Source organism: Hemitrygon akajei, chromosome 21 (assembly GCF_048418815.1).
Source record: "Hemitrygon akajei chromosome 21, sHemAka1.3, whole genome shotgun sequence".
Lineage (NCBI taxonomy): Eukaryota > Metazoa > Chordata > Chondrichthyes > Myliobatiformes > Dasyatidae > Hemitrygon > Hemitrygon akajei.
The window spans coordinates 70,624,497-70,648,931 of NC_133144.1; the positions used below are offsets into that span (position 1 = coordinate 70,624,497).

At 40.5% G+C, this 24,435-nt stretch overlaps 1 protein-coding gene across 2 annotated transcripts in view; it reads right to left on the reverse strand.

Annotated features, from left to right (window-relative positions):
- The window catches only part of LOC140714433 (vinculin), a 306,627-nt gene that overhangs the window by 191,631 nt on the left and 90,561 nt on the right, over window positions 1-24,435 (reverse strand). For both annotated transcript variants that reach the window (XM_073025728.1, XM_073025729.1), the window contains exons 3-6: window positions 21,247-21,397; window positions 14,582-14,690; window positions 4,706-4,828; window positions 4,115-4,275 (exon numbers count right to left, since the gene is read on the reverse strand). In XM_073025728.1, coding sequence (XP_072881829.1) covers window positions 4,115-4,275; window positions 4,706-4,828; window positions 14,582-14,690; window positions 21,247-21,397 — 544 coding nt within the window. The remainder of the gene's footprint in view (window positions 1-4,114; window positions 4,276-4,705; window positions 4,829-14,581; window positions 14,691-21,246; window positions 21,398-24,435) is intronic.

Genomic DNA, 24,435 nt, shown 5'->3' on the forward strand with positions numbered 1-24,435 from the left:
GGAGTATTCTTTGCGTTTCTGGAGGACCGCAGGGGGTAATCTTAGTCGAAATATATTAATTTATCCTCTAAAAACACTCCCTTCTTACCCCAGGCCCTTCTTAGAATCTCCGCCTTGGTGCTGCATTGAAGGAATTTAATTATTATTGAGCGTGGCTTTCTATCCTGGGTAGGTTTTGGGACTAACGCGCAGTGGGCTCTTTCAAATTCCAGCTTCATAGCCGGGGGAAGATCCAGCGCGTCTCGCAGTAACTTTCCGACAAACTCCGTCATAGACGAGCCCTCTGCTCCTTCAGGAACGTTGTAGATTCTGATATTTTTCCGCCGTGATCTTCTCTCTAGGTCAAGCAGTTTACCTTCTTGGTGATGTATTATTTTTATTGTCTTGCTCAGTATCCGTTCCACGTTTTGAACGTGATCTTCCACCTTCTCAATGCAAGTCTCTGCCACTGCTATTTTTTGATTAACGCTGGCGAGCCCTTCTTATCACAGAGCTGCTGCTCTATTTCCTTCCGGAACTCCCTTATCTCTTTCAGGATTTCGAAGATATTCACCGCTTCGTCTGAATGAGGCCCAGCAGCCGTTTTGCTAGCATGCGGTCGGGTCGGAGAGCCGCTCGCTGCACTCCTCTCGGACGCAGGCTCCACAGTGTCACTTTTTTAATTTCCACTTCTTCTCCCCATTCTTGCCCCTCTTTTCAGTTCAAATATTTTTCGAAAAATATTATATTTGTCGGGTTAATGGGGCTTAATACGCATTTTTCCAGAGGAGCTAGTGACTTAAGCTGCCATTCTTGACGATGACGTCACCGAAAAAAAAACTACTGCATTTCCTTTATCTACCCCACTTGTAGTTTCCTCAAAAAGTTACAGTCGGTTAGGCAGGCAGGATTTTCCTTTCAGGAAACCATGCTGGCTTTGGCCTATCTTGTCACGTGCCTCCAGGTATTCCATAATCTCATCCCTAACAATCAATTCCAACAACTTCCCAACCATTGATGTCAGGCTAACAGGTCTATAGTTTCCTTTCTGTAGCCTCCCACCCTTCTTAAACAGCAGAGAAACATTTGCAATTTTCCAGTCAACTGGTAGAATGCCTGAACCTATCCATTCTTGAAAGATCATTGTTAATGCCTCTGCAATCTCACCAGCTACTTCCTACATAACCCCAGGGTGCATACCGTCAGGTCCAGGAGATTTATCCACCTTCAGTCATTAAGCTTCCTGAGCAGCTTTTCAGTTGTAATTTTCACTGCACATATTTCCCTTCCCTGACATTCTTGAACGTCCGGTATACCGCAGATGTCTTGCACTGTGAAGACTGATTCAAAATACGCATTCAGTTCCTCTGCCATCTGTGTCTCTCATTACAATATCTCCAGCATCATTTTCTATTGGTCCTATATCTACCCACAACTCTCATTTACCCTTTATATACTTAAAAAAGCTTTTAGTATCCAATATGTCTCCATCTCTATGAAGATTTTCCTTTGATTTCTGCTTCCCTCCAAAACATATTTCTCTTTCCATCTCTTCTTCTGATGTGATCTATACAAAGCTTCCCTTTGATGGCTTTATTAATACTTAATCATGCAAGTTTTATATGAACATTCAGCTGGGGGAGCAAACTGACACTTCATCCATGAAAGAATTGTGTGTTTTTTTTTTTGTTTTTTTTTAAAAATCGAATACAGACACTGTATATTTCCAGGAAGAACAGTTCTCCACTGAATGAGCATTAGCAAACCCAAAAGGCACCAAATACTACCCATGGCACTCATCCAGCAACTGCAGTTAATTTCCTTCAACTCTTATCGACTGTTGGCCTTATGTTGTTTGATATCACATCAACAAGGGAGAAGAATGTGATTAATATTGCGTCCATTTAGAGGTCACTCTTATCCTTGGGTAAATTATTAAAGTTATCTTCTCCTCTGCCGCTGGTTAAGGCGGTGTATGGAGTGACGGCCTCCACTGGTTGGGGATTGAATTCAAGAACCATGAGGTATTGTTGCAGGTCTATAAATCTCTGGTTAAACCACAGTTAAAGTATTGTGTTCAGCTCTGGTTGCCTATTTATATGAAGGATGTAAAAGCTTCACAGATGGTGCAGAGGAGCTTTACCAGGATGCTGCCTGGATTAGAGAACATGTTTTATGAGGATGGGTTGAGCGAACTAGTGCTTTTCTCTTTGCAGTGAAGGAAGATGAGAGGTGACTTTATAGAGGTATACAACATGGTATTAGGCATATATAGAGTGGACAGCCAAAGACTTATTTCCCCAGGGTGGAAAAGGCTAATATGAGGAGGGCATAACTAAGGTGTTTGGAGGGAAGTACAGAGGTAGGCTTCTATCCTCCTCCCCAGAGTGGTAGGTACATGGCACACAGTGCCAGGGGTGATGTTAGAGGCAGATATATCAGAGACATTTCAGAGACTCTGAGGTAGGTACAAGAGGACTAGAGTATAAAAGCAAGGATGTAATGCTGAGGTTATATAAGGGATTGGTCACATCACACTTGGAATATCATGAGCAGTTTTGGTCCCCTTAACTAAAAAAAAATGCCTGCTGGCATTGGAGAGAGTCCAGAGGAGATTCATGTGAATTATCCCAGAACTGAAAGTATTAACGTATGAGGAGCTGTGATGGTTCTAGACCTGTACTCGCATAAGTTTAGAAGAATGGGGGGGTGGGGGGGGGGGGGGGGGAAGGTTAGGGAAATCTCATTGACACCAACCGAATATTGAAAGGTATAGATAGCGTGGACAGGGAGAGGATGTTTCCTGTAGTAAGAGTCTAGGACCGGAGGGCACAGCCTGTAACCTTTGATGCAACTTCTGCTTTAAATGTACCAAATGACTTGGCCTCCACAGCTGTACGTGGCAATGAATTCCACAGATTCAGCATCCTCTGGCTAAATAAATTCATCTTCATATCTGTACTAAAGTGGAAGCTGATAGGTTCTTGTGTAGTCAGGGCATCAAAATTTACAGGGAGAAGGCAGGAGAATGAAGTTAAGAGATAGAGTGGTGGAGCAGACTCGATGAGCAAAATGGCCTAATTCTACTCCTAGGTCTTATGGTCTTATAAAAGAGAAATGAAGGGCTATTAAGGAGGAAAGGGTTAAACTTGGAGTAGGTTAAAAGTTCAGCACAACCTTATGACCTATTCTGCCTAAGATTCATAAATTGTCATATTATAAATTCTATTGCAACAAACTTAAATCTGATCTATTCTCAAAGCTTTACGAAATATGCTCAGATCATGGTTTGCAGTTGAAAAAGTTTCAGATGTGACCTAACAGCAAATTTAAGTATGTTCAGTATCTGCTAGCCATGACATTAATTGAAGCATACTGCACCACACACCAAAGCAATAACCTGCATTCTTTATATACATGCTTCAGCAGAAAAGCAAAGAAAAGGTGAGCTTACCTTCTATAAAGGGAGAACGAAGAAGAAACAAGGAAAATGGTAAAAATAAGATCTTTGTAATGATCAAAGAAGAGAAAGAATGTAAAAGAAAATGTATGAAACATGCAACTTTTGACCACAAAAATGGAGAAGATAGTTTACATCAAGGTCCGTGTAATTCTAATTTTGTTCAGTAACACTTGTAACAAATATAAAAATGTAACAAGTAAATCAGAAAGTTTGTATAATTTTAAATTCATTAGTTATGGTTCAGTTGAGCAATGTATATCAGAAGGAAAAGTATATACTATCTGTCTAAGAGAGGTATTTCTTCTTTTATGGACATGCTCACAATATTGTGATGACGTGGTAATATGTTACATTTTGCTACAGTATTAGGTGAATAAATAAGTTTCAAAACTACTTTTTGTTTGTGGTCCAATTAAATAATAAGAACTAAATAACTGGCACTTAAATATTTTAAGAAAGTGAAAGATAATAAATGAAAAATTATATTATAGATCTACATTATAAACACTCCATGGTAGGTGCACACATATTACGATAACCAGAAATTAATTAACCTATTGAGAACATGATGCAAATTAATATTGTACTGTACTTTAATAGAAAAATAAATAAAAATATTCACTTTTTAAAATAAAGCTTTCTACTATATATCTTCAAGATTTTCAAACTTACCTTACTGGCCCAAGCATCTTCATCCCAAGATGTTAGCTGCAACACACGAATTATCTCATTGATTTCAGTACTCATTTTCTCCACAGTGAAGTTACGGTTCTTTAAAGCTTCTTCCACTCCTTGGCTTTTAAATTGTTTTGTGGTCACAAAAATCTTTATAGCTGCAAAAAAAAATTTAAACAATATTTATTGCAATTCAACAATAACTACAGCCATAAACACACCTACACATCATCTGTATTGCAGAAAAATAAACTTTGATGGCACCTCAAACTATAATTTTCAATAACTGGAACTCAACACTGCTATATCTCAAGGAATCATTAAAGTAATATAGATTTGATTTAGGGCAAAAAAGAAAATCAACTAAATTCTGAAACCAAAAGTCAACAAAGCCATATGGCCTTAGAGAGATAGATTTGAAAACCGGAATTTTAAGGCTACACTGGAGGGATGGAAAGCATTAAAAAAGTATATCAAGGTTGAATACATTTTCAAAATCTATTCATGTTGCGACAGTTTGATAGATAGGCCAGCTCAAATACATTTCCAGGAACCTGGCTATTATCAAAATCAGAAAAAGGTATTTACCTGAAATGAGTACAGGAAGAAGCTCTTTCACAGTGTTCATAGAATTCACCAGCATTACCCTGTGCTCTTGATGAGTTAGTTCCTGTTGTCTTTCATCAATCATTTTAGCCATTTTAGTCATTCCTTAATTCACGGTGCAGTGAAGGTACAAAAGTTACAATTAATACATATAATAAAAAATAGCAACTATATTTAGACATGCTATGAAAAAGGGGAACTAGAAGGATGTAGGGTCTGTTAAGAACAAAGTATATGAAAAAGTCAAAATGATTATGAAAGAATCATGTTTGACAAATTTACTGTTTTATTTGAGAACTTAGTAGAAACAATTAAGGGAGAATCGATGATATAACATGAATTGGAAAAAACAGAACATCAATCGACAGACATGAAACAAAGGAAGAAAAAATGGATTCCACTCCACCCCATTCCAGGATAGTGGGTATTGGCTGGTGGGATATCACAGGGATCAGCACTTGGGCCCTAGCTTGTCACCATAAATGTCAATGATTTGAATGAGGGACCCAAATATAATGTTTATATGTTTGCTAATAACATGACACTATAAGAATGAGTTGTGAAAGGACACCAAGAAAATTCAATCTAATTAGACAAAGCGAGTGGCCAAATAGGTGATTGGTACAGTAATGGATAAATATCTTGTGCACGTCACAAATCATTTTAGCCATTCCTTAATCCATGAAAAAAGGCAAGAGTCTTTTTTTAAAAAGTTGATAGATTCAGAAATATTAATGTACAGAGGGAACCTGGGTGTCATTGTACTTTAGCCACTTAAAACAAACATGCAGTTGCACCCAGCAATTAAAGTGATATTTTGGCCTTCGCTCCAACTAGTTTTGAGCATGAGAGCAAGGATGTTTTGTAACAAATGTACCACAAATGGAGAACTGAATACTGTTGTGATTAACTTAATCAAGAAAATGCATACTCGCCATGGAGGGAGAGCAACAAAGGTGCACCAGACTGATTTCTGAATGTCAAGATTCCCCTAAGAGGGGTGATTGCATCAACTGGGCCTGTATTCACTCGAGTTTAGAAAAGTAAGAGATGATTCAATGACATGTACAAAATTCTGACAGAGGCATACAAAGTCCTGGAGGAACTCAGTAGCACAGGCAGCATCTATAGAGGGGAATGGACAGTTGATGTTTCAGGTCAAGATCCTTTGTTTCAGCTCAGATTCCGAGAGGAATAGACAGACTGGATGCAGACAAAATTTTGTCCCTCACTGTGCCTAGATCAGAATCTTAGGATATGGGGCAAGGCATTTAAATACTGAGATCAGGAGAAATTTCTTCACACTGTAATGGAATTCTCCACAGAAAATACAGAGAAAGAGTAAGAGCAGGGACATGACAATGAGTTAGAGGATCATTCATGATTACATTGAAAAGGTGAACAGTTTTAGAGTGACAGTTTCACTTCTACTTTCTATTTCCATGGGTATTCTCATAATTGAAGTACAAAGGACATGTTAAATGCTCGAATACATATTGTGACTGCCAGTGTACTTAAAAAAAAAACTTATAATTGGTTTTCCAAGAATATGTAATACCAAATATACATGCTGATCACCAAATATCCATTCATGCTACACATGTATGCATCTGCTGACAGATGTAAACTGGAACTTAAGAAATAACTGTACAATTTTCTTCTTCCCACATGCAGGCAGGGAGGTTTGCTAAGGCTATTGGGGAAAGTTTAAACTAGAATCGCTGGGGGATGGGAACCGAACTGATGAGACAGAGGAAGGGACAGTTGGCTCAGAAATAGAGAAAGCTTGTAGGCACTGTGAGAGGGAGGATAGGCAGGTAATAGAGAAGGGATGCGCTCAGACTGATGGTTTGAGACATGTCTATTTTAATGCAAAAAAGCATCATGAACAAAGCGGATGTGTTTTGAACGTGGATCAGTACTTGGAGATATGATGTTGTGGCATTACAGAGACTTAGATGGCTCAGGGGCAGGAATGGCTACTTTGAGTGCCAGGCTTTAGATGCTTCAGAAAGGACAGGGAGGGAGGCAAAAGAGGTGGAGGTACTGCCAATCAGAGATAATGTCATGACTGCAAAAAAGGAGGTAGTCATGGAGGGATTGTCTACCGAGTCTCTGTGAGTGGAAATTAGAAACAGGAAGGGTTCAATAACTCTACTGGTGTTTTTATAGACCACCCAATAGTAACAGGGACATTGAGTAGATAGGGAGACGGATTCTGGAACAGTGCAATAATAACAGGTATGTCGTGATGGAAGATTTTTTTTTAATTTTATTTTTATTTGGATAAGGTTTTCACAAGTATTACACAAACTTTTTTTACAAATAAAACCTTTTCCATTTTTATACATGTATAACTCTATATATATTTATACAGTCATAAGTACAGACTGAGATGATATTAAAAGAAAAATAATTAGGCACTTAAATAGATATCTATGTGCAATTGTAATTCCACACTATTAAACTATATAATAATAGTTGTTAAAATAATAGTAATAATAGTGGTTGAATAATAATTTCCATGCATCTCTTCTCATCCATTCCCTTCTTGTCCAAAATATTGTGTGCAACCCTATGTAACTTCCATCGTAAGTACTTGTATCTTAACACCTTCATGTTTGCTTCTACCCATAAGACCTCACGTCTTAATAAGCTGGTAAGGAAGGCGGGCTCTGTCGTGGGCAAAGTACTGGAGAGTTTAACATCGGTAGCTGAGCGAAGGGCGCTGAGTAGGCTACGGTCAATTATGGATAACTCTGAACATCCTCTACACAGCACCATCCAGAGACAGAGAAGCAGTTTCAGTGACAGGTTACTATCGATGCAATGCTCCTCAGACAGGATGAAGAGGTCAATACTCCCCAATGCCATTAGGCTTTACAATTCTACCACCAGGACTTAAGAACTTTTTAAAAGCTATTATTAATGCTTTTTGAGACGGTGATTTAGATGCATATCATATTTTTTTTTACTGAGTTAAGTATTGTATGTAATTAGTTTTGCTACAACAAGTGTATGGGACATTGGAAAAAAAGTTGAATTTCCCCATGGGGATGAATAAAGTATCTATCTATCTATCTATCTAAACATACTTATCCAATTCCTGTGTACTTATTTACTTGATTTTAACATTTTTTCCCCAATTTTTTTTTTCTTTATTTGTGTTGATTCCACGTTTTCCAGAAATAAAACAGTGAACATTCGAACCAAGGGAGCTTACGTTAACACTATTACTACGTGGATGAGGAAAGCAGTATGAACCATTAGGAGAGTCATCTAAAGTCTGCTCGCATTGGGGTTACAAATTCAATCCATTTATTCCAAATTTGATAAAATTTTTCTTTTTGAATTCTCAGGGAGTAAGTCATCTTTTCCATTTTAAATATTTCCAAAATAATTTCATGCTAATCTTCTAAAGTAGGTGATACTGGATTTAGCCACTTTCTGGTGATTGATTTTTTATTTGCCGCTAAAAGGGCCTGCAGCAATTTTATCTTTCTTCTGTTTCGAAAACAATACATGCCCCAAACAGAGAGTCACAAAGTCCACAGTATCTGTATCTTAAATACCTTAACTAATGTTCTGTGAATACCTTTCCAATATAAACTTAAATTAGGGCATTCCCAAAAAATATGAAAATGATTTACCTCCTTGGAGCCACACCTTCTCTAACATGCCACGTTTGTGCCTTTATATTTTTCCTGGTATGGGGTCTTAAAGTATCTTATAATATTTTTCCAGCAATGTTCTCTCCAAACCAAAGAGTTAGTTGACCACTGGAAGCTGCATATTTTCCCCCAAACCCCACTTCTTTCCCCCACTTCTCTTTAATATACAATGCGTTTTCATTTTTGGCATGAGAGAGAGCATTATATAATCGAGAAATTGATTTACTTGGTATTGAGCTGTAAGCTGAATTCGATATCTTGAAAACTTCTAATTCTGCTGTTGATAAGTCTGTATATCTACAATTCTGGTTAAAGTAGTGTCCTACTTGAAGGTACCTAAAAAAGTCATTGTGTTCCACGCTACGTTTGTCCTGCAGGAATTGAAAACTTTGTAATGTATTTTCATGTGTGAATGAGAGGCATGTTGTAAGACCTTTCTTTATCCACAGTTCAAATCTTTTATCTCCTCTGCTGGGAAAGAATTCGGTATCATAAGCACACCATCTAAAAAATTTTAACATGTTGTAAATTCCACATAAATTAGCCACCTTCTGCCATACTTTTAATGTGAGATTTATCCAGCTGTTTTTAATCTTTTCCAATTGGGCCATCAATCCTATGTCCGCAATTGAGGCCTGTAGAGGAAAACTGTCAATCAATCCAAATTCTATTTCCTTCCATCTAGCCTTGTATTCCCCATTACACCAATATAACAGAGGGGTTATCTGTGAAGCATAAAAATAATTTCTCAAGCAAAGAAGTGCCATACCTCCTCCTTCCTTTCTTAACTGAAAGGTGTTAAATCGGATTCTAGGTTACCTTCCTTGCCAGATAAAGCCGGAAATCCATTTGTCCCATTCCCTAAATTGATTATTGTCTACCTCCACAGGTAACGTCTGGAAAAAGTAAAGTAACCGAGGGAGAATATTCATTTTTAATGGTATTTCTCCTCAAATTTAAACTTAAAAAGGGGATAAGATTCCATCTATGTATATCTACTTTTATCTCTGAAACTAACTGCCCATAATTTACCCGTGACAACGTTGAAAGATCTTTTGGCAGCGTTATTCCTAAATATTTTAATGATTTAGCTTCTCACTTAAGATCATATGTATCCTGCAGTTTTTTGGATGCTGTATAATTTAGGGATGTAACCTGCATTTTCTTTACATTAATTTTATAACCTGATATTTTCCCAAACTCATCCAACAGTGTAAACAATCCTATGAATGAATTTTCAGAGTCACTCAAATAAACTAAGACATCATCTGCGAATAGCACCAGTCCTGACGAAGGGTCTCAGCCCAAAACATTAACTGCGCTTCTTTCTATAGATGCTGCCTGGCCTGCTGTGTTCCACCAGCATTTTTTGTGTGTTGCTTGAATTTCCAGCATCTGCAGATTTCCTCATGTCTGCGAACAGCGCTACTTTCTATTCAAAGTCTGCCTCCTTGATACCTTTTGCAATTTTGCTGTCTTATCAATTGGGCAAGAGGTTCAATGTATAATACAAAGAGGAGAGGGGAAACTGGACATCCCTGTCTAGTTCCTCTCTCTAAAATAAGAGACAGAGAGGTCCCCATTTATCTTAATTCGAGCTGTAGGGCTGTCATATAAACAACACACACAAAATGCTGGTGGAACGCAGCAGGCCAGGCAGCATCTATAGGGAGATGTCAGGACTAACTGAAAGGAAAGATAGCAAGAGATTTGAAAGTAGGAGGAGGGGGGGAAATGCGAAATGATAGGAGAAGACTGGAGGGGGTGGGGTGAAGCTGAGAGCCAGAAAGGTGATTGGCAAAAGGGATACAAAGCTAGAGAAGGGAAAGGATCATGGGACGGGAGGCCTAGGGAGAAAGAAAGGGGGAGGGGAGCACCGGAGGGAGATGGAGAACAGGCAAAGTAATGGGCAGAGAGAGAAAGAAAGAAAAAAAAGGGGAGGGGAAAAAAACAAAAAAACTAAATATATCAGGGATGGGGTGAGAAGGGGAGGAGGGGCATTAACGGAAGTTAGAGAAGTCAATGTTCATGCCATCAGGTTGGAGGCTACCCAGCCGGTATATAAGGTGTTGTTCCTCCAACCAGAGTGTGGCTTCACCTTGACAGTAGAGGAGGCCATGGATAGACATATCAGAATGGGAATGGGACGTGGAATTAAAATGTGTGGCCACTGGGAGATCCTGCTTTCTCTGGCAAACAGAGCGTAGGTGTTCAGTGAAACGGTCTCCCAGGCTGTATCGGGTCTCAGCAATATATAAAAGGCCACACCGGGAACACTGGACGCAGTATACCACACCAGCCGACTCACAGGTAAAGTGTCGCCTCAACGAAGTCAACGAGCTCAGCATGCGCATCAATAAGAAGTGGAGAGCTTTGAGACCTTCCTGGTGGGGGATGGAGGTATATAGGGACTGGATGTCCATGGTGAAAATAAGGTGGTGGGGGCCAGGGAACTTAAAATCATTGAAAAAATTCAAAGCGTGAGAAGTGTCAACCCCTATAGGCTTGGAACATGGACTTCTTTTTGGATTCCAGACCTAACTAATTCCCCTCTACCACCACTCTCCTCCGTCTAGCGGAATTGGTTCATACTCTCAATAATTTTTCCTTTGGCTCCTCCCACTTCCTCCAAACCAAAGGTGTAGCCATGGGCACCCGCATGGGTCCTAGTTATGCCTGCCTTTTTGTTAGCTTTGTGGAACAGTCCATGTTCCAAGCCTGTACGGGTATCCGTCCCCCTCTTTTCCTTCACTACATCGACGACTGCATTGGCGCTACCTCCTGCACGCATGCTGAGCTCGTTGACTTCATTAACTTTGCCTCCAACTTTCACCCTGCCCTCAAATTTACCTGGTCTATTTCTGACACCTCCCTCCCCTTTCTTGATCTTTCTGTCTCCATCTCTGGAGACAGCCTATCTACTGATATCTACTATAAGCCTATAGACTCTCACAGCTACCTGGACTATTCCTCTTCCCACCCTGTCTCTTGCAAAAATGCTATCCCCTTCTCACAATTCCTCCGTCTCCACCGCATCTGCTCTCAGGATGAGGCTTTTCATTCCAGGACGAGGGAGATGTCTTCCTTTTTTTAAACAAAAGGGCTTCCTTTCTTCCACCATCAGCTCTGCACTCAAATGCATCTCTCCCATTTCCCGCACATCTGCCCTCACCCCATCCGCCTACCACCCCACTCGGGACAGGGTCCCCCTTGTCCTCACCTACCACCCCACCAGCCTCCGGATCCAACGTATAATTCTCCGTAACTTCTGCCACCTCCAGCGGGATCCCACTACCGAGTACATCTTTCCCTCCCCCCCCCCCCCCCCCACTCTTGGCTTTCCGCAGGGATCGCTCCCTACACGACTCCCTTGTCCATTCATCCCCTCCATCCCTTCCCACCGATCTCCCTCCTGGCACTTATCCTTGCAAGTGGAACAATTGCTACACCTGCCTTTACACTTCCTCCCTCACCACCATTCAGGGCCCCAGACAGTCCTTCCAGATGAGGCGACACTTCACCTGTGAGTCTGCTGGTGTGGTATACTGCATCCAGTGTTCCTGGTGTGGCCTTTTATATATTGGTGAGACTTGACGCAGACTGGGAGACAGTTTCGCTGAACACCTACGCTCTGTCTGCCAGAGAAAGCAGGATCTCCCAGTGGCGACACATTTTAATTCCACGTCCCATTCCCATTCTGATATGTCTATCCATGGCCTTCTCTATTGTCAAAATGAATCCAAACTCAGGTTGGAGGAACAACACCTTATATACCGGTTGGGTAGCCTCCAACCTGATGGCATGAACATTGACTTCTCTAACCTCCGTTAATGCCCCTCCTCCCCTTCTCAACCCATCCCTGATATATTTAGACTTTTTCCCCCCTCCCCCCTTTTTTTTTCTTTCTCTCTCTGCCCATCACTTTGCCTGTTCTCCATCTCCCTCTGGTGCTCCCCTCCCCCTTTCTTTCTCCCTAGGCCTCCCGTCCCATGATCCTTTCCCTTCTCTAGCTCTGTATCCCTTTTGCCAATCACCTTTCTGGCTCTCAGCTTCACCCCACTCCCTCCGATCTTCTCCTATCATTTCGCATTTTCCCCTCCCCCTCCTACCTTCAAATCTCTTACTATCTTTCCTTTCAGTTAGTCCAACGAAGGGTCTCGGCCCGAAACGTCGACAGTGTTTCTCCCTATAGATGTTGCCTGGCCTGCTGCATTCCACCAGCATTTTGTGTGTGTTACTTGAATTTCCAGCATCTGCAGATTTCCTCGTGTTTGCTGTCATATAAAGTCTGGATTATTTTAATAAACTTCTCTTGAAAGCCGAATCTTCCTAACACGTCATATAAAACTTTATCTAACTGAATCAAAAGCTTTCTCGGCGTCTAATCCCACTACCATTGTCTCTGTATTGTTCTTAGTAACCTGTTCCAGTATGTGTAAAGTTCTCCTTATGTTGTCCTGAGTTTGTCTTTGTTGGGTGAATCCAGTCTGGTCTAAATGGATGAGGCCAGGTAGAAGCTTTTCCAGTCTACGAGCTGATATAGATGTAAATAATTTGTAATCCAAATTAAGGACACTGACTAGCTGGTAATTACCGCATTCTAGTTTATCTTTACCCTCTTTGTGAATAACTGAGATACTCGTCTCACTCCAGGAGGGTGGAATTTCTCCTCTCTGTAAGATCCAATTAAAGCTGTTAAGTAATAATGGAGCTAACTGTGAGTGGTAGCAATTTGTACCACTCTGAGGTAAACCCATCAGAGCCTGGAAACTTTACGGCCTTTAATCTAGAGATGGCCACGTTCAGTTCTTTGGCAGTTACTGGTTCTAATAGGCATTCATTTTGTAAATCTGTGAGCTTGGGTAATTCTAAAGAATTCAGGGAAGAGTCTATATGGGACTCATTGGGGGCCTGGGGTTGAGAGTACAGCTCTCGATAATATGTTTCAAAACTCGCTTGAATTTTCCCTATTGTACTCTCAACAAGCTTTGTTTTTGGATTCTTTATTTTACGAATTGTACTGTGCTTGTTTACATAACTTATATGTTAATAATCTAGCTGATTTACCTCCTACTTCGTAATTCTTTTGTCTCAGGTAAAGAAAATTTCTTTGAATTTCCAATGTATAAATTTCATCAATTTCACTTTGCAATTTCTTAATTTCCTGTTTTAAATTACAATTAATTTTGTTGCCATTTATAACTTGAAGTTGTTTTAATTTTCCTTGAAGGTCTGCTAATTTTTGTGCTTTAAATTTTTTCATGTGAGAAGTAATGGAAATAATTTTTCCTCTCAGCACAGCTTTCAATGTATCCCATAAAATCACTGGTGATGTTTCTCCCATGTCATTAGGGTCTAGGTATTCTTTAATTTCTCCCCTTAATCTCTCCATTACTTTCAGGTTATTAAGTATATGTGAATTTAACCTCCATAGTGTTTTCCTCATTTTCCTTTCCAGAATTACAGACAGAGACTGGGCTATGATCCGACAGATCAATTGTGGCAATGTTACACTCTTTTATCCTGAATCTATCTATGTTAAATATAAAAAAAAGTCTATCCTTAAATAAGCTGAATGAGGGAAAGAGTAGTGTGTATAATCTTTACTAGTGGGGTGTAATTCCCTCCACACATCTATTATTCCCAACTCCTCCTCCTTCACTTTCCTAGTCAGAGGTTTATTCTGAATAACTGTTCCTGAAGAATCTAATACAGGGTTTAACCTAATATTAAAATCTCCTCCGCAGATGATAATTATAACGACAAATTATAATATTAACCAATGGAACATGGTAGCCCAATCTTTTTTTTTAATAAAAGTTTAGTTTTTCTTTTCTCTCTTTGTATAAAATAACTTTTTCATGGTTAGTTGCTAAGAGATTGGGAGGCTAAACCCCATTTGTTACTTGGAATCTGTGTTTTTACATGTTAACCACTATTAATGTAATCCCGATCTCTATGTACCATTATCAATATTGCTATGTTTATTAATTTGAAATTTAATAAAAAGGCTCAAAAAGAAAGAAAGTAAGCACATGTTCGATAGATCATTGTGGCCAAAGGGCTTGTATTGTACTGTAGGTTTCTATGTTTCTAAACCATAAAAATCTCTCTAAAAATATTGTTGCAATGCAGCTCACTTTACCTTTGTTACATTACAAACACTCAAAGAAATTGAATTCCTTACCTGGACCCAAATTTTTAGTATAGGTCACCAAATCCTCCATTGTTTCTACCACTTCAGCAACCGTGAGGTATTCCAAAATACCTTTGCATACACGAATTATTTTACGGACCTGTGATAAAATGGTTATAATAAAAACATTTTTAAAAATCTATATTTGGTGTAAGATTGATACAAGTTATAAGTATTGCAGCAGATTTACTCTATGTGCTTTTGTTACCTGCACACTAAATTCTCTTCTTGACCAGCATGGCCCAGAGCAGTCTTCCAATGGGATCCTGGCGCCTTACATGTCAGGGATAGGGGAGATAGGGACAGCAAAGCATGAAAGGGCTTTCACTGAGGCATGGCTAGCTGCAGTGACAGTAACGAAACTAGCCTTCTGACGAATAAAAGTGCCATTTAACATTGAATACTTATGAAAAAATTCCATAACCTGCCAGGATTTTCCAATAAGTTTTTTTGGCCAAAAAAAATAGTATTTTTAAAACACCAGAGATTCTGTAGATGCTGGACATCTAGAGCAAAACACAGATAAAAAAAGTATTTTTAAAGTGTAATAAAAATTTTATGTAAAGCGAATCACATCAATAAAACCCCCTTCACTTTCTCCCAGAAGCGCTCTTCTCCAATTGTTTGCAACTGGCTTGCTCAATCACTGAATGGTGGCTGAAGGATGGTTGTAGTTGGGAGCTGAATGTTATATCGGAGGGATAGGAAGGTAGGTAGATGGGGCAGTGTGGCTCTACTGGTAAAGAATGGCATCAAATCTGTAGAAAGATGTGACACAGGATCGCTAGATGTTGAATTTTTGTGGGCTGAGTTAAGAAACTGTATTTGTTGTAACTGATGGCAATTATATACAGGCCTCCCAACAGTGGCTAGAAGATGAACCACAGCTTACAACAGGAAATAGAAAAGGCAAGTCAAAAGGGCAATGTTATAGTAGTCATAGAACATAGAATAGTACAGCACATTACAGGCCCTTCGGCCCACAATGTTGTGCCAACCCTCAAACCCTGCCTCCCATATAACCCACCCATCTTAAATTCCTCCATATATCTGTCTAGTAGTCTCTTAAACTTCACTAGTGTATCTGCCTCCACCACTGACTCAGGCAGTGCATTCCATGCACCAACCACTCTCTGAGTGAAAAACCTTCCTCTAATATCCCCCTTGAACTTCCTTCCCCTTACCTTAAAGCCACATCCGCTTGTACTGAGCAGTGGTGCCCTGGGGAAGAGGCGCCGGCTGTCCACTCTGTCTATTCCTCTTAATATCTTGTATACCTCTATCATGTCTCCTCTCATCCTCCTTCTCTCCAAAGAGTAAAGCCCTAGCTCCCTTAATCTCTGATCATAATCCATACTCTCTAAACCAGGCAGCATCCTGGTAAATCTCCTCTGTACCCTTTCCAATGGTTCCACATCCTTCCTATAGTGAGGCAACCACAACTGGACACAGTACTCCAAGTCAAACACGAGGAAATCTGCAGATGCTGGAAATTCAAGCCACACATACAAAATGCATCTATGATGCTGCCTGACCTGCATTCCACCAGCATTTTGTGTGTGTTACAGTACTCCAAGTGTGGCCTAACCAGAATTTTATAGAACTGCATCATTACATTGCAACTCTATCCCTCGACTTATGAAAGCTAACAACCCACAAGCTTTCTTAACTACCCTACCTACCTGTGAGGCAATCTTCAGGGATCTGTGGACATGTACCCCCAGATCCCTCTGCTCCTCCACACTACCAAGTATCCTGCCATTTACTTTGTACTCTGTCTTGGAGTCATGGGAGATTTTAACATGCTGGTCGATTGGGAAAATCAGGTAGGTAATGGATCTCAAGCGGGTGAGTTTGTTGAATGGCCAAGAAATGGCTTTTTAGAGCAGTTTGTCATTGAGCCTACTAGGGGATCAGCTATACTGGAATGGGTGTTATGGAATGAACCAGAGGCAATTAGGGAGCTTAAGGTAAAAGAACTCTTAGGAATTAGTGATCACAATATGATTACATTCAACTTGAAATTTGATAGGGAGAAAGTAAAGTCTGATGTAGCAGTATTTCAGTGCAGCAAGGGAAATTACAGAGAAGTTGGCCAAAGTAAATTGGAAGGATCTGCTGGCAGGGATGTCAGCAGAGAAGCAATGGCATGCATTTCTGGGGAAAATGAGGAAGGTGCAGGCCATGTGTATTCTAAAAATGAAGAATTACTCAAATGGTAAAATAGTGCAACCATGGCTTACAAGATAGGTCAAAGCTATTGTAAAAACAAAAGAAGGGGCATACAACAAATCAAAAATTAGTGGGAAGATAGAACATAAGAAAAAGGAGCAGTAGGCCATTCGGCCTATCAAGCCTGCCCCGCCATTCAACAAGATCATGGCTGATCTGTCCAACCAGAACTACACACAGTACTCTAAGTGCGGCCTCACCAGTACTCTGTATAGTGGCAGCATGACCTCCCTGCTCTTGAATTCAATCCCTCTAGCAATGAAGGCCAATATTCCATTTGCCTTAATAACCTGCTGTACCTGCAAGGCAACTTTTTGCGATTCATGAACAAGCATTCCCAAGTCCCTCTGCACAAAAGCATGCTGCAAACTTTCACCATTTAAATAATAATCTGCTCTTCTATTATTCCTTCCAAAGTGGATGATCTTGCATTTACCAACATTGTATCTCATCTGCCAGACCTTGGCCCACTCACTTAACCTATCTATATCCCTTTGCAGACTCTCCACATCCTCTGTACAATTTGCTTTTCCACTCAGTTTAGTGTCATCAGCAAATTTTGATATGCTACACTCAGTCCCCTCTTCCAGATCATCAATGTAAATGGCAAACAGCTGCGGGCAGAGCACCCCACTCACCATTGACTGCCAACTGGAGAAACACCCATTTATACCAAGTCTCTGTCTTCCATTGGTTAACCAATCCACTATCCATGCCAACGCACTTCCTCTGACTCCATGCATCCGTATCTTATTTATAAGTCTCTGGTGCGGCACCTTATCGAACGCCTTCTGGAAATCCGAGTATACGACATCCACCTGTTCCCCTCTATCCACTGGACTCATTACGTCCTCACAGAACTCCAGTAAGTTTGTCAAACAGGACCTGCCCTTTCTGAATCCATGTTGCGACTGTCTAATGGAACCACTCCTTTCTAAATGTTTCGTTATTTCTTCCTTAATGACAGTTTCAAGCATTTTCCTGATTACAGATGTTAAACTGTCCTATAGTTGCGCATCTTTTGCCTGCATCCTTTTTAAAAAAAGTGGTGTGACATTTGCCATCTTCCAATCCCCCTGAACCTACCCAGAGTCTAGAGAGTTTTGATAAATGATTACCAACGTATCTACTATAACCTCCGCCAATTCCCTCAGCACCCTGGCATGCATCCCATCAGGACCAGAGGGCTTATCTACCTTCAGGCCCTCTAGTTTTCTCATCACTATCTCTTTAGTGACAGTGATTTTATCGAGGTCCTCACCTCCCATTTCATCCATAACATCCTTTTTTGACATATTAGACGTGTCCCCCGCTGTAAAGACCGACACAAAATAGTTGTTCAATGCCTCAGCCATTTCTTTATCACCAAATATCAATTTCCTCTTCTCATCATCTAAGTGACCTACATTGACTTTAGTCACCCTCTTCCGCTTTACATATTTATAAAAACTTTTGCTGTTTTTATATTTTGTGCTAATTTACTTTCATTCTCCATCTTCCTTTTCCTTATTTCTTGTTTAGTTGTTCTTTGTTCCTTTTTAAAGTTTTCCCATTCCTCCAGTGTCCCACTACTCTTGGTGACTTTGTACACATCAGCTTTTAATTTGATACTATCTTTTATTTCCTTTGTTATCCAAGGCTGGCTCTCCCCACACTTACTGTCCTTACTTTTGACTGGAATATACTTTTGTTGAGCACTGTGAAAAATCTCTTTGAAAGTACTCCACTGTTCCTCAACTATCCTACCAAATAGCCTGTGCTCCCAATCCACATTAGCCAGCTCCTCCCTCATCCTGTTGTAGTCTCCCTTGTTCAAGCATAATACACTAGTTTTAAATCTAACTATTTCATCCTCCATCTGTATGCGAAATTCAATCATGGTATGATCACTCTTTCCAAGAGGATCCCCAACTATAAAAAACATTAATCTTAACTGTCTCATTGCACAGAGGATTGGGAAGTTTTTATGATCTTTCAAAAATCACTGGACTCTGGCATGGTGCCAGAGGACTGGAAAATTGCAAATGTTACTCCACTCTTTAAGAAAGGAGGAAAGCAGTAAAAAGGAAATTATAGACCAGTTAGCCTGATCTCAGTGGTTAGGAAGATGTTGGAGTCAATTGTTAAGGATGAAGTGATGGAGTACTCAAGTCAAGTCACTTTTATTGTTATTTCGACCATAACTGCTGGTACAGTACATAGCAAAAACGAGATGTTTTTCAGGATCATGGTGCTACATGAACAATTCAAAAACTACACTGAACTACATAAACCAACACAAAAACTACACTAGACTACAGACCTACCCAGGACTGCATAAAGTACACAGAACAGTGCAGGCATTACAATAAATAATAAACAATAGGCACAGCAGAGGTCAGTAGGCTGGTAGTCCGATGGCTTGGTGGAAAATCGGTGACAAAGGACAGGATAGTACAAAGTCAGGATGGTTTTCTTCAGTGAAAATCCTGCCTGACGAACCTGCTGGAATCCTTTGATGAGATTACAAATAGGACAAATAAAGGGGATGCAGTGGATGTTGTATACTTGGACTTACAGAAAGCCTTCGACAAGGTGTCACACACAAGGCTGTTTACCAAGTTAAGAGCCCATGGTATTACAAGAAAGTTACTGGCATGGTTAGAGCATTGGTTGATTGGCAGCAGGCAGCGAGTGGGAACAAAAGGATCCTTTTCTGGTTGGCTGCCAGTGAATAATGGTGTTCCACAGGGGTCAGTGTTGGGACTTCTTTTTATGCTGTATATAAATGGTTTAGATGATGAAATAGATGGTTTTGTTGCCTAGTTTGCAGATGATACAAAGAATGGTGAAGGGCAGGTAATGTTGAAGAAACAAGCAGGATGCAGAAGGACTTAGACAGATTAGGAGAACAGGAAAGAAAGTGGCAAATGAAATACAATGTTGGAAAATGCTTGGTCATGCACTTTGGTAATAGAAATAAATATGCAGACTATTTTCTAAATGGGGAGAAAATCCAGAGACCTGAGATGCAGAGGAACTTGAGAATCCTTGTGCAGAACAACCTGAAGCTTAACCTGCAGGTTGAGTTGGTGGTGAGGAAGGCAAATGCCACGTTAGCATTCATTTCAAGAGGTCTAGAATACAAGAGCAAGGATGTGACTTTATAAAGGCACTGGTGAGGCCTCACCTTGAGTATTGTGAACAGTTTTGGGCCCACTGTGCTCAATTCTGGTCGCCTCACTACAGGAAGGACTTGGAAACCATAGAAAGGGTGCAGAGGAGATTTACAACGATGTTGCCTGGATTGGGGAGCATGCCTTATGAGAATAGGTTGCGTGAACTCGGCCTTTTCTCCTTGGAGTGACGGAGGATGAGAGGTGACCTGATAGAGGTGTACAAGATAATGAGAGGCATTGATCGTGTGGACAGTCAGAGGCTTTTTCCCAGGGCTGAAATGACTAGTACAGGAGAGCATAGTTTTAAGGTGCTTGGAAGTAGGTACAGAGGAGATGTCAGGGGTAAGTTGTTGTTGTTGTTTTTTAAATGCAGAGAGTGGTGAGTGTGTGGGATGGGTTGCCAGCGGCAGCAGTGGAGGCGGAAAAGATAGGGTCTTTTAAGAGACTCCTGGATAGATACATGGAACTTAAAAAATTAGAGGGCTGTGGGTAAGCCTAGGTAGTTCTAAGGTAAGGACATGTTCAACACAGCTTTGTGGGCCAAAGGGCCTGTATTGTGCAGTAGGTTTTCTATGTTTTTATGTTTCATCTTAGAAAAGATGTGCTGGCATTGGAGAGGGTCCAGAGGAAGTTCACAAGGATGATTCCAGGAATGAAAGGGTTATCATAAGAGTAACGTTTGATGGCTCTGGGTCTGTACTCGCTGGAATTCAGAAGGATGAGGGAGGATCTTATCAAAACCTTTCAAATGTTGAAAAGCCTAGACAGAATAGATGTGGAAAAGATGTTTCCCATGGTTGGAGAGTCTTGGACAAAAGGGCACAACCTCAGTATAGAGAGGCGCCCTTCCAAGACAGATGCAGAGAAATTTCTTTAGCCAAAGGGTGGCAAATTTGTGGAATTTTTTGCCACATGCAGCTGTGGAGGCCAGGTCGTTGGGTGTATTTAAAGCAGAGATTGATAGGTTGTTGATTGGACATGGCATCAAAGGTTACGGGGAGAATGCCGGGGTTGAGGAGGTGATAGAGGGAAAAAAAAGGATCAGCCATGATTGCATGCTGGAGCAGACTCAATGGGCCAAATGGCCTAATTCTGCTCCTAGGTCTTATGGTTATTTACCTCCGCTAACCTGGTTAGATTTGGCATATTTCTCAGCACACAACTTTGCTGTAGCTTCTGTTTAGAAACTGGGCAGTTAGATCTTCTGTGGAAGATCTGGCCTCACAATCCAATAAGAAAATAACTGATTTTGTTTTGAATAAATACCTCTGCCTCATCAAATGTCAAGAGCAGGTCTGACGTTCCAGAAAGAATTCCTCTTGAACCATCAATGAGATAATCACGTGCAGGTACAGCATATGGGTTGTCCTTCAGCATCTGTGCAGCCTGGATCAATTTAGTACAGGCATTTTCAACCCTGCACACAATAAATTAAGAAAAATGCCCAATTAACTATTATAAACAATAATTAACTACCGTAGATTCCGGACTACAGAGCGCACCTGATTAAAAGCCGCTGGCTCTAATTTTAGAAATAAAATCAATTTTTTACTTGTACAGGCCGCACCGGATTTTAGGCCGCACCGGATTTTCGGCCGCAGGTGTCCCACGTTGTAATATGAGATATTTACACAGAAAGATATTACACGTGAGGATTTTTTAACTTTTAATTAAATCCATATGGTAACATAAACAAATACATATTGCAAATGCTTTTTTTCGAACCGTGCCTGTAACGCGGCTACTTTTAAATATACGTTGCGTATACTTCTTTACTGAACAACATTCCAATATCTCCTAACGACTGGTAAAAAATATATATACTGCAGCCTACCAGGAAAAGTTATTGATCGCCTTTAACTTAAAAGCAGCGTTTTCGCTCCGCCGCTCCGCTGCTCCCCCCCCGCCGTCCCGTTTATCGCAAACCGGCATTTTTCCCACAAGACGCGGCGAAACCGGGTGTGACGTCATAGCATCCCGCGATGTAGTACAGAAAACAAATATAGTTAAAACAGTTCTAACTTTAACAAATGAATTACTAAGCGAAAATATTATAAACTAAATAACTGCCATAAAGGCAGCACAATGCTTTTCTTCGAGTGTTTTCCATGTTGATGAGGGTGAGTACAAATGACTGATTTACAATAATTTAATTGTGAAAGTGCGCTTGATTTATCGTACAATTTCATTGGACCTCTGAATTACTCATCAATTTTATTGGTCTACTGTTACGAGGCAAAATGTTTTTGGCGGCATGAAAAAAAACCATGCATTAGCCGCTCCGTATTAAAGGCCGCAGAGTTCAAAGCTTTTCAAAATGTGGGAAAAAAGTAGCGGCTTAAAATCCGGAATCTACGGTACAAATCATGCAAGACACTTAAGCATTCAGCTCTGCAACCAGAAACCACTGCTCCATACATGCATTTGATTCCCACAATGACAACTGGAAAATTTAAATCAAAGTAAACTAAATTAAATATTTCATGAAAGTACTAAATTATAAAAAAAAAATGCCTCAGTGATATTTTTCTAGGAAGAAAATCTGCAATTCCTTACCAGTCTTACACCAGACCCACCAAAATGGTTACAAACCGAACCACTTCCTCAGATTGGGGGTAATTAAGCACAACAATAACATAGAGACATAGAAATCTACAGCACATTGCTGGGCCAAACATGTAATCTACTCTTGAAACTGCCTACAATTTCCATACTACATAGCCTTCTCCTTTTCTAAGCTCCACGTACCTACTTAAGAGTCTCTTAAAAGCTCCAATTGTATCCACACCTCTACCACCTTTGCTGGCAGTGCATTCCACATACCCACCACTCTTGTAAAAAAAAAACACTTACCTTTGACACCCCCCCTTGTACCTATTTCCAAGCGCCTTAAATCTATGCCCCCTTGTGTTAGCTATTTCAGCCTGGGAAAAAGCCTCTGGCTATCCACACAATCAATGCCTCTCATCATCTTCTACATCTCTATCAGGTCATTTCATTCCCCGTCACTCCAAGAGTAAAAGGCCAAGTTCACTCAACCTATTCTCATAAGAGATGCTCTCCAATCCAGGCAATGCCCTTGTAAATCTCCTCTGCACTCCCTCTATAGTACCCATATCCTTCCTGTAATGGGGTGACCAGAACTGAACAAAGTACTCAAAGTGGGGTCTAACTAAGGTCATACCTAGCTGTAACGTTACCTCATGGCTCTTGAAATCAATCCCATGGTTGATAAAGGCAAACACACCATATGCCTTCTTAACAACGTCAACCTGCACAGCAGCTTTGAGTGCCCCATATATGACCTTTCAAAAGCTCCAGCATATCCTCTTTCTTAATATCCATACACTCATCCGTTTCAGTCTGCTGCAAGTCATCCCTACAATTGTCAAGGTTCTTTTCCCTGGTGAATACTGAAGCAAAGTATTCATTAAGTTTCTCCGCTACTTCCTCCAGCTCCATGCACATGTTTACACTATTGTTCCTATTCTCACACGGCTCATCCTCTTTCTCTTTAAATACATGTAGAATGCCTTGGGGTTTATCTTAATCCTCTCATCAAGGCCTTCTCATAGCCCCATCGAGCTCTCCTAATTTCATTCAAGCTCCTTCCTGGCACCCTTGTAATTTTCTAGAGCTCTAACAGTACCTAACTTCTTGAACTTCACTTTTCATAAGCTTTTCTTTTCTTCTTAACTAGATTTTCTACCTCCTTTGTACACCATGGTTCTTTTACTCTACCATCCTTTCCCTGCCTCAATGGAACATACCTATGCAGATGGACTGAATTTTCCCCTCAATCCCACTCTCCATCTTTCACCCCGTAACTCTCAACCCCTTTATCAATCAACAACTTTATTACTTTATCACTTCCCATCAGTCACCTTATGTATAGACCCTCCTGTGCCCAGAGTCACTTTATGGCAATACAATCAATGTATTCAAGCCATTTTATGTATTTATATTTATTGTATTTTTTCAGTTATTATTGTGTTCTGTATCTTGAAGTGGGAATCCTGAAGTAGGAAGGTGAACAGCCAGAAGTCCTGGTACATACTGGTACCAATGGCGTAGGTAGGAAAAGGGAGGAGGTCCCGAACACAGACGACATGGAGTTAAGAAGGAAGTTAACGAGCAGGACCGTAAAGGTAGTAATCTTGGGATTATTGCCTGTGCCACGCGACAGTGAGTATAGGAATAGAGTGAGGTGGAGGATAAATGTGTGGCTGAGGGATTGGAGCAGGGGGCAGGGATTCAGATTTCTGGATCATTTGGTCCTTGTTTTTTTTTAAAAGGGAAGGCGTGATCTGTACAAAAAGGACAGGCCACACTTGAATCTGAGGGGGATCACTATCCTGGTGGGGAGGTTTGCTAAGGCTATTGGGGAGAGCTTAAACTAGAATTGCGGGGGGGGGGGGGGGTGGGAACCGAACTGAAGAGATGCAGGAAAGGGCA